The sequence below is a fragment of the Coenobita brevimanus genome, chromosome 57 (genome assembly GCF_032717465.1).
Source record: "Coenobita brevimanus isolate Jiangsu-jjx chromosome 57, ASM3271746v2, whole genome shotgun sequence".
Classification (NCBI taxonomy): domain Eukaryota; kingdom Metazoa; phylum Arthropoda; class Malacostraca; order Decapoda; family Coenobitidae; genus Coenobita; species Coenobita brevimanus.
In genome coordinates this window covers 56,149,692-56,161,380 of record NC_137010.1, presented here as the reverse complement: position 1 = coordinate 56,161,380, position 11,689 = coordinate 56,149,692, and the positions used below count along the sequence as shown (strand labels likewise).

At 38.7% G+C, this 11,689-nt stretch overlaps 1 protein-coding gene across 1 annotated transcript in view; it reads right to left on the bottom strand.

Annotated features, from left to right (window-relative positions):
* Positions 1-2,762: 2,762 nt before the first annotated feature.
* The window catches only part of LOC145402347 (protein DOP1A), a 57,580-nt gene continuing 48,653 nt past the window's right edge, over positions 2,763-11,689 (bottom strand). Inside the window, exons 19-21 of the mRNA XM_080274494.1 lie at positions 6,589-6,756; positions 4,035-4,179; positions 2,763-3,029 (exon numbers count right to left, since the gene is read on the bottom strand). Coding sequence (XP_080130620.1) covers positions 2,763-3,029; positions 4,035-4,179; positions 6,589-6,756 — 580 coding nt within the window. The remainder of the gene's footprint in view (positions 3,030-4,034; positions 4,180-6,588; positions 6,757-11,689) is intronic.

Below are 11,689 nucleotides of genomic sequence, written 5' to 3'. Positions count from 1 at the left end.
TTTCACTGCCCTGCTCCCAACTCACACCCCCCTCTCTCATATACCTCTCCTTGAAAATGTATATACACCTAAATATTATAAATTATTGTTATATATAATTACTGTATTATTATCATCATCTCTGGAGAGAAGGAAGAAAAGTACTACCCACTTATTCCCTGCGTCTTATAGAAGGCAATAAAGAGGGTGAGAGTGGTAGAGAGAGATTCCCAGTCCCTGTATTGACGTACGAATGTAGTGACCTCGAGACCTGGTGTCGCAAGCAGCCTCGTAGCTCTAATCCCTTTTAAGCAGAGGACACATCGTACTCTATTCTTATTACCACCAGATTATATTATTTGGCTTATGGAATATCTTTTGTTAGAAAGCTAGAAAATACCTCCATTCACTCAGGCAATATGGTAATTTTATTGTCCACATTCTACTATTATTCAGCTTAGGAGACCTCCTTACATGATGGCAGGAGGAGAATTGGGACATTCTTTCCCTCTGATTCATGTCCCGAAAGAGATCAGTGAGTTCTGGTTTACATTTCTCCATTCCATGTGACAATTTGAAACAGACGACGATGACGAGAATGACTTATAATGTAGTTTTAATTTATCGATATTCTCACAATCACCACAGCTACGTGACAGTAACCACGCAATTACTGTACAAAGTATGATGGAAAAATGAGCGTCAATTGTTACACGTGTACAGTCAGCTGATCACAGGTGACCAAACAATAAAATAAAAATAAAAATAACCATCACACACAATTGATCGGGGAACTGTATGCTAAGGATATCCTCTCAGTTAGTGAAGAAAGGAGAAAATGCTCAGAATTAACTGTACATTTACCAAGAATGAAGGAATAAGGAGTGTTGTTATGACTGTACAGTGTATTTACATGTCTGGGAACTGAGCAGCCAAGGAGAAAACCCCCAGATCAGTTACCAAAGGGGAAAATGACCATAAAGACTGCTCAATTATCAAGTATGGAGAAAGAATGAATGTTGAGTGTTATAAATGTATGATAAAGCTTGATGGGTGAGAAATGCATACCCTCACATACAATTGCTCAGGGAATTGCATAGCAGTGACAAAGCCCTCTAAATTTGTTACTAAAGGGGAAAATGACCAAAATTAATCACCCAGTTATATAGGGCAACGTAGGATTGGATGATGGATGAATGGATGGATTAAGTGTGGTGGAGAAGTACCTGTTGAGTGTTATGACTGTCTTGTTTTGAATTTTCTGTTGGCCAAATTTGCCTCTGATCTACCAAGCAGTTTTACAAAGAAGAAATCACTCCTTCAGAAGAGATTAACCGGAATTTTTAGCCAAATTATCAAGTATGGTAGAAGTTGTTGTTGCTGCTGTTATTGTTGTTATTGCTGTTACTGATGCTGTAATGTTGATGATGATGTTTTTATTGCTGTGGATGTAGATGTTGTTGTTGATGTTGCTGCTGTTGTTGTTGTTGTTGTTATGACCGACCCTAGACTTCTCTGGATGTAAAAGCCGGGAAAGCAGCCTCTCCAACTGTACACTGTCAGAGATCTTTAGTTACGGCTTCACTTAAGTAATGTCTATAAATGTGAAAGTGGTGTACATGTCTATATATGTAAGAGTGATGTACATGTCTATATATGTGAGGGTGATATACATGCCTATAATGTGAAAGTGGTGTACATGTAAATCTATGTGAGAGTGGTGTACATGTCTATATATATGAGAGTGGTGTACATGTCTATATATATGAGAGTGGTGTACATGTCTATATATATGAGAGTGGTGTACATGTCTATCTATGTGAGCATGGTGTACATGAGGTAAGTGTGCTGTGGTGTGGGAGACAGCATTACAGTGTGGGCAAAGTGAACTGTTTGTGAGTCGTATTCTGTAATGGTACTGAAGGAAGGTTCATGGCCACACTGCAGTCTGGCTGGGTACACTCATGTCTCTCGAGGAAGGGGAATTTTAAGAGACATTTGGTGGGGGTTCATGAAGCTTGCAGTTTGGCTCGAGGTTGCGGGCTCCTGTGGTGGCTGTGTGTTTATGAATATGCTCTGTGAAGTGTAGTAATGTGAAGTGTGGTAGTGTGATGTGTAGTAGAGTGAAGCGTAGGAGTGTGAAGTGTACTAGTGTGATGTGTAGAAGTGTGATGTGTTGTGCTTTGATTCTGTGCTATGAGAGTGAGGAGTAGGAGGTGCATTGTGGTGTGGGGGGTTGCATTACAGTGGGAGACTAATGGACTATTTGCGATGTGTATTTTGTGTAGTACCGAAGCAAAATAATAATACGACTAGTACTGGTAAAATACTGCTGCAATTGGCGTGAGGGATGCACTAGAGTGAGGGAATACTGCATTGTTTGAGTTTATATTTTATGTTGTAGGAATGAAGTGCATGGGAGGAAAACGTTGTGTAAAAGGCTGGAATACAATGAAGGATATAGAGGATTGTATGCGAGTTATATTTTGTGCTGGTACTGAGGAAGAGTAGTAACAGGGCTGCAGTAATGAACCTTTATGACTGGTGTGAGAAATGCCACCGAGTCAGGGAAAGTGAACTGTTTGTGAGTTATATTTTTATGTTGGGAATGAAGCACAGTTGGAAAAGGGCTGTAAAATTAAAGCTTTATGACTGGTGTGAGGAAATGAATTATAGCAAGGACATACTGGACTGTTTGTGAGTTATATTTTACACTGGTATTCTTACGACTGCATTACCGCCTACGAGGTGATGACTGGTGAGAAGATCCACCCATTTGACTGCTAGGATGGTAAAGGCTCCAGGAAGTCCCTCTCGATAATGGCTTCAATGTGGGCAAGCGATGACATTGAATTCTGCCCTGGGGTCGTGGTGGGCTTCTGGGTGTGTATGGAGGTGGTGGGTGGGTTGCAGGCGGCGGGGGTGAAGGACGGCGAGACCAGGGTGTTGAAGAATGGTTGTAGGTCGGTAAGTGCGGAGATGAAGGGCACGGTAAGCATGAGGTGGCCAGGACGATGCTCCAGGGTTTTGTGGGTTGATCGTGGGCCACTCTGGAATGAAGGAAGGTAGTAAAAGCTGTTGTTCCTGGTGTTGCTCCACGCTCAACTGAAAATAATCTCACCAAATTGAAGACTGAAACTGCCCTTCTCCTGCAAGAGTTAACCGTTACTCCCAGTCTTTCATTTATGCAACAGGTCAACTCTGGAACTGTCTCTCTCTATCTGCACTTCCTACTTCCTATGATCTCCAGTCTTTCAAACGCAGTGTGTCCAGGAAGCTTGAAATGAATGGATCTTGAATTTGGCTTGTTTTTGTACTGATTTTGTTATTTTTTCTTGGAAGGAACGGTTTGCGGGCTTCTGGCCTTTGGTTCCTTCTCCCTTGCATAAAAAAAAAAAAAAAATCCACTACTCTTCTTGGAGAAATATTTGTATGGCTATAAGTACTACTGTGTTAAGGCATCCCTCTTGAACACCTGAAGTGCTGTCATAGAAACAGTAAATGATGTTCTTGTTACTTCCATTGTTCCTGTTGCTGTACTTGTCAATACATCTGAGCATCTTTTTATGTGATTTTGGGGACTGAGAAAAACCGTGCAAAAGCCAAATTCAAGTGAGACAAAACTGAACATCTTATGGGGAAATATATTTGGGAAAAGATTGCTTCATATCTTGATCTTCTCTCCCCATCCAAACCCACATATTCTATTACATTAAGCATTCCTGAAATTATATCAAATACAAGTAAATGGCAACAGTCTCTCTCTCTCTCTCATTACATCCTTCCTTTAACCATCCATCTTTACATCATCTGTCTGTCTGTCTTTCATTTAACTAGTCATCCTCGCCTCACCTCTCTCTCTCTCTCTCATCTTTCCTTTTAGCATCCATCTTTACCTCATCTTTCTATCTGTCTGTGTGTGTGTGTGTCTGTCTCTACATCTTTTCCTTTAACAATCCACCCTTATCGCATCTGTTTGTCTGTCTGTCTACATCTTCCTTTTAACTATCCATCCTTACCTCACCTCTCTCTCTCTCTCTCCCTCTCTCTCTCACCTTCTCTGTCATAAGCTTAGCGATGCGTGCGATGTGCGGAACAAAGTCACAGCTCTTGAGGACAATACCGCTGCTCCCTGCCTCTGCCACCTTCTCGTCCTCACTGCTTGGGGTCGGGATGGGCCCTACAAATGCCCACCGATACCTGGTGCATAAAAACATCATCATCATCATCATCAACACCATCATCATCATCATCGTCATCATCATCATCATCATCACCAACATTCTTATCATCACATAATCATCATATCCACCTTGATCATCACTGTTATCATCATCATCATTCTTATCATTATCATCATCATCATCATCATTAACAACAACATTCTTATCATCACATCATCATCGTATTCATCTTCATCATCATTCTCATCATCATCACCTTCACAAATTTTCTGATCATCATCATCATCATCTTCACCAACATTCTTATCATCACATCATCATCATCATCATTACCATCATCACCTTCACCAACATTCTTATCATCACATCATCATCGCATTCATCTTCATCATCATTCTCATCATCATCATCATCAGCTTCACCAACATTATCGTCATCACATCATCATCATCCATCTTCATCATCATTCATATCATCATCACCATCATCCTAATCAAATATCTCACTATCAAATGGGGTGGGCATCACAATCATCATCAAGACTACCAACATTCAACTAAAGACAGTGTAACGTAAACCTAATACGTAATAATTATCACTGTTCTATCATCATTTTCATCATATTCAGTCCAGGCATTGAATGTAAGGGGACCAGTTGTCCCCCCTGAGTAGCATTACATGAACAATAAACTCCAACCACCCCTGGGATTTAAACACTCATGGTCCACACCTGGCTGAACTGCTTAAAACAACCCACTAAATGCAGGTGTCCATACGTTAGTTTCAGGAACACAGTACACTATTTGGCTTATCACTCCAAGTACAATCATCCAAGGTAGTACTACATAGGGTGAATGGATGGTGTGTGCCCTTGCTACCATAAAAATATCAGCACATACACATAAGCACTCCTTTTCTCACTAATTTCCATCAGTTCTGGGATGTTATTTACAGGCTCTAGCTTCTTACTATGCTTTTTATGCTTCCAGCCCAATGAAAACATCAGCTATTTTATCATTACCAAAAAGTTGACCTACTGTTCCCTAACTGCACTGTGTCTTGCCTTCCATATTTTCATTCCTCACTGAAAATCAGAGAGATATGTCCCTTTTCATTTGTGTGTGTGTGTGTGTGTGTGTGTGTGTGTGTGTGTGTGTGTGTGTGTGTGTGTGTGTGTGCGCTTCATGGCATTGCATACAAATATTTCACATTACACCTTCCAACACCACATCCAAAAATGAAGTGTTGATGAACTTAATTTTGTAGTATAACTTCTGAGAATTTTAGTATCACAGCCAACCCTGAGGTGGATGCAAGACAGTATCTGATAAAACATTAAACAATTACCTGATACAACATAAAAACAAATGGCACAACAACTTACACGTGGGACAGTAGCAGATGGTGTGCAAGTAGAGTCAGCAGTTTACATGAAGCAAGTTAGGGTGGTTGTGTGTACTGAGGCTGTGCTGTCCTTTTACTTACTCATCCACCTTCTTCTTGGCCTACCACATCTCCTCCCACCTTCAAACCTAACATACGGTATACCCTTTTTCACAAGTATCTATTGCTATTCCATATTTATGTTCATACCATCTAAACACACCCTAATATCAGCAATCTTTCTTCTTATTTATTTCCTTATCATACTCATCCACCTTCTTCTTGGTCCACTACACCACCTCCATCCTTCAAATTTAACATATACCTTTTTCACAAGTATCTATTGCCATTCTATATCAATGTCCATATCATTTAAGAACACCCTAATATCAGCAAACTTTCTTCCTATTCATTTACTTATCATACTCATCCACCTTCTTGGCTTAACACACCTCCTCCCACCTTCACTCACTAACATACATTACCTTTTCACCAGCATTCACAGCCATTCTATCTCTATGTCCATATCATATAAGCACACTCTCATCTACCCTCTTATCAGCAAACTTCCTTCCTAGAACAAACACAATAACTTACATCTAAAACTGTGGTAGATAATGTGCGAGCAGAGATGGTATGAGGCTGAGCAATTTACAAGCAGCTAGGTTTTGGATGTGCCAGGGTGGGTGGCTGTGTGTGGAGGCTGTTGTTCATTCCTTTATCTATCCACCTACTTCTTAGCTAACCACACCATCTCCAACAGACTCACCAACACACATCTATTTCACCCCTCCTTTCACTCCGTATGACCTTATGATCTAAAAACACTGCCCTCTGCCTGAACACATACCTATTTCTCCTCTCTATCTACATCCATTCACTTCATATGACCTTACAATCTAAAAACACTGCCCTCTGCCCTAACACATGCCTACTTCACCCCTCTATCTACATCCACTTTCTCCAAATGACCTTATGATCTAAATACACTGCCCTCTACCTTATCAACAAACTTCCTCCCTAGAACACCACACCAACTCACATCTGGAACTGCGGTAGGTGGTGGGCCGGTAGAGCCAGCATGAGGTCGAGTAATTTACAAGCTGCCAGGTAGAGGGTGAGCCAGGCGGGGTGGTTGTGCGCGTTGAGGCCATTCTGTCCACTCAGCACCCACGACGAGTCCAGCGTTGACAGTCGCTTCAGGTGTGAGCTGTGACATGATTTGGAGATTGGTATATAACGTGATTTCATTTTGCTCCGATGTGTAAATAATGCAGCCATTGATGTGAATACCATTTATACCAGTGCTGCCCATCATCATCATTATTACTGTCATTATCATCATCATTATCATCACCACCACCACCACCACCATCATTAATATCATCGCCATCATCATCATCATCACAACCGTGTCTTTAATATCGTCATCATCATCATCATCAAATCTGTCATCATCATCACCACACCATCCTTAATACCATCACCATCATCATCATCATCTAATCTGTCATCATCATCATCATCCTAACCTTACATTCCTCTAACAATCGGGTGGGGTAGCATCCACTAACAGGAGCACGAAACATAAACAGAGTGCTAAGTGAGGTGGGCCACATATCCATCAATTATTTAAGCCTTTGAAATTCTAGGCTCCTCCACTGTTACATTAAATTAAGGCTGATAAAGTTAGATGATGTGGACTCCCATCTGGCGAGTTGATGGGACTGCTGCTACTTACGGGACTCTGATGCACCTTCAAGTCCTTTTTGAAGTTAACCAATGACCCCTTTTTTACATTATTCTTGTTACCGTTAGATTATTTTATTCAACTTCAAAATGGCCCATCATGGAGAAGGAGTTGATGGAGGCTCTTTTAATTTTTTTTTTATTGAATAAAATTATACTGAAGTAGCAAGAATAAAATAGATGAATGGTAAATATAGTAAAGCAGATGCTAGGATAATGCAGGCTGGTTAAGTGCTATAATAATTAAAAAATAAATAAATAAATAATAATAATAATAATACTGTAATAATAATAATGACAATAAAAATAAAAATTAGCAATAAGAATAAAAAAAAATAATATAATAATAAAATAATAATAATGAAAATAAAAGAAAGTAATAACTGATATAAAAAACAATAACAACAATAATCACAATAATAATAATAATAATAATAATAATAATAACAAAAATAACTCTAATACACAAAACAAATGAGTTATCAGCACGATGCATAACAAAGGATCTACATAAGTGGATTTATTTAGAACAATATATCTATTTTTATTATCACTATAAATCCGTTACTTAGAGGGGAACAAACACATGAAGGTCTTTCTGCTGAGACTACAGGTTATAAGATGCATGATGAAGCAGTAGACAGATAAGACAGAATGATAGAAAGAGGACTAAACAGATAAAGAGAGATGAAGTGCAGAGAAATGGGCAGAGAGACAGAAAGAGATGGACAGATGTATAGACTAGCACACACAATGCGAGAAAGAAGTAGGGAGAGAGAGAGAGAGAGAGAGATGATTCAGTAAAGGCAACAATGCATCAATATTAAAAGCAAAATCATATGAAATAAATATCGTAAATAGGAAACCTAATTATAGCTTCTTAATAAAACCTTTTCAATTTAAAATAATGGTACTGTATATACAAACTGTTCTAAGTAAAACCACTTATGTATCACCCTGTTAACTGAATAATTACCTCTGCAGGCATAAAAATAAATTGGTAAGTCTTGGAGTTATATAATTAGACACAAGACAAAATGATGACTGTTAAATATTCGAAAAATAAATTAGTCATGAGTAACATCTACATTACAATCATGCTTTTAGAAGAAGGATCAATATGCCGTAATTTCCATATATTTGGTTTAAATTATCTATAGTTCTTTTGCCTTAACTTGGCCCAGTTTTTCGTCCTTTTGCAGCTTATTTCATGTAGCTCAGTGGCAGAATAGGACACCAGGCTCTACATCTTTTCCACAGCACCTCTTTGTGATTAGCAGCATATTCTAGTGTCAATGTCTCGCTACAGCCCAGCAATCAAGGTAGAGAGATGGCAATTCTAGACCAAGTGAGAGTATGAGATGGAGGGATGGAGTGGAGAGTTATATGAGAGAGGGGGGTGTGAGTTAGGAGCAGGGCAGTGAAACGGCGGGGGACAGGGCGACGTGGAGGCGATTTGTTTGTGGCCACCCCGTACAGGATTAAAGCGTCTGGCAATAGATAGATAGATAGATAGAGAGTAAAAGGACTGTAGGTGTGAAATAACAATCTCTTCAATACCACGTAGTGACTAGAAATATGAATACGGTGCTAGTCATGAAGAAGTGCTATGGGACTGAGCCACAATATTCTCTTTTCCTTTTGATGCTAGTCATGAAGAAGTGCTATGATAAGGATTTTGAGGCATTTTATTGTCTCTTTTACGATGCTAGATATGAAAATGTGCTATGATAAGAACTGGACCATATTGTTATTTTTTCTCTTGTGATGCTAGTCATGAAGAAGTGCCATGACAAGGACATTTTTAGCCCAATTATTGTCTTTTTTTATGCTAGTCATGAAGAAGTGCTATAAGAAGTTTTGAGCCATATTCTTTTTCTTATAATGCTGGTCATGAAGAAGTGCTATAAGAATTTTTGAGCCATATTCTTTTTCTTATAATGCTAGTCATGAAGAAGTGCTATGAAGATGATATTTTAGCCTTAGTATTGCCTTATTCTGCCACTGAACTATGGGAAATAGTTCACAAGAGGATGAAAATCTCGGCCCAGTTTAAATGAACAAACTATAGATATTTACATGTATCAACCTCAATTCTACAAGACTTTTATCACAACTACATTGATACATAAACCAGTACAGCGATAATGCCTGTAATCCAGCCATCTGGAATTTGGATTGACCCCATATTTTATCACTTTATATCTAGTCTTCTGAAAACGTGCTAAAACTTCAGAAATAATTGCCTTAATGAAAAAATATATGAGTGAGGTTTGTGTGGAGAGGTGCATGACAAGGATACTCTCTCTCTCTCTCTCTCTCTCTCTCTCAATTTCAGAAAAATTCCTTCCAGTGAAAAAAATATGAGGAATGGGATTTAAGGATACATTTCTCTCTCTCTCAAGATACTCTCTCTCTCTCTCTCTCTCTCTCTTAATGAATTAGCTCTCCCTCTCAAATGAAAAACCAGAAAAAAAGACTGCCATGGATGACGGTTTGTGGGATGGAACTAAAACTTATGAAAACCCTAAACAAAGAGCAATACAAAATCAGGGGATGGGAGGAAGAGTCAAAGTACTGTCAAACATTTTTCTTCCACTGGTCTATGTGATGGAAAGTGAAAATGGATGAAAAGCTGGGCTGAGAAAGTTAAAAAAAAAAAAAAAGGGAGGGGGGGACAAAAATTTGGGCCAAGGAACAAAAAAAAAAATCTGTAAAGAAGAAGAAAAAAAAAATACAGTATGATATATGGCAATCCTAAGAATAAATTTCGTCAGCTGGGAAGGTCAGTATTCCAACGTGTGCTTTGTTAACGGCTGGCTGGATTGACAGACACTTCACTGTACAAACACCATGCTAAGTCATTAGAACAGGCAACTAGATCATGTCACTATGGGCTAGACTACAAATAATATAATCAACGACGAACGAGGCAACAAAATTACCATACGGTATAAGCAGGGACTATTAGGAAGGATCACCATTAGACAATCACTTTATCTCATTTAGAAGAACTTAAATGTAAATAAAGGCAGTAAAATTCCCACCATTCAAATATAACCCTTCCTGAGGACATCTGGAGTTAATTTTGAAGACGTGAATAATGTGTAAATTATTTTAAAGTTCATCTCACTCAGCATGTTCTTTGATAACTCTCCTATTTTGTGCTTTCTCTTTCTTTGTTTCTGGATCCTTACTCTACTGCTCATTATTATTATTATTACTGTATTATTATTATTATTTTTTTATTATTATTATTTCATTTTATATGTCAGGACCAACTTGCCTAGACCCAGGCTCCTACGTTCCACATGGGGATACATAGGATTGGGTGATGGATGGATGGATCATTATCGTTATTATTATTATCATTATGATTGGATGATGGATTGACGGATTATTATTATTATTATTATTTCTGGACACACACACACTGGTCCAAGTATAACCATCTTCCAAGAATTTTCCTTGTACAAATAATCTTACTTTGTTTTTCAGTAAACAAATCAAGTTTGCAGAAGAATCCATACCAACAAGAAAGGAATATAAGAGAGCAATATAAACATGGGAACAGAAACCAAATTATAGAATATGAAAGACATTTTGAATATTCTTCTAAAAAAATGTAAGCACATGGACAGAGACCAGCTGAGACAATGTGACAGAAAAACTGGATATGAAAAAATACAAGATGAGCCTTCTGGATAAATGATGCATGGGAAATCAAGTCAGGATAATCTGAATTTAAAGATATTCAACTTCAGATAAACCAACTTTATGGATAACCAGGTCTCAGGATATTTAAGCATCTGGATAGTGGGATTTTTTGCTGTAACTTCATCCATATTTAGAACAATGGCGACATCCGTAAAGAGAGCAAGAGACACGATGCGGAGACTTCATATATATAGTACTCAAGCTGCAAGAGAGGCAAATTAGACTAGGAGGAGGAGCAATCTGGAGAGAACTACTTATAAAATCACGATGCAGGTGGGAAGGGACGGGAATGGGAGGATATACGATGGCACCGAGACTGGCGCAAATAATGAAGGATTGTATTCTCGCGGGTTAAGGAAGCTCCCTAACACCTCTTCCTTACTGATTCATTTTTAGATATGGCTGGCTAATATCATTCTGTACGTTATATGTGCTGAGTGTGGTAATATCTGAATTATTTAAGTAACAAAGAGGAGGATGGTGTAATAAGCAAAGTAAATCGCTTATGAAGAAGTGTTAGGGAGCTTCTTTAACTGACGAGAATAATGGACAAGGTATCTGTAGGCAGTTCTGAATATGGAGAGAGATGGAATATCCCCTGAGTAATGAGGCTGGGATGGAAGGAGAGAGACAGGGATGGAGGGAAAGGCAGGAATGGTGGAAAAGAGCGAGAGGGA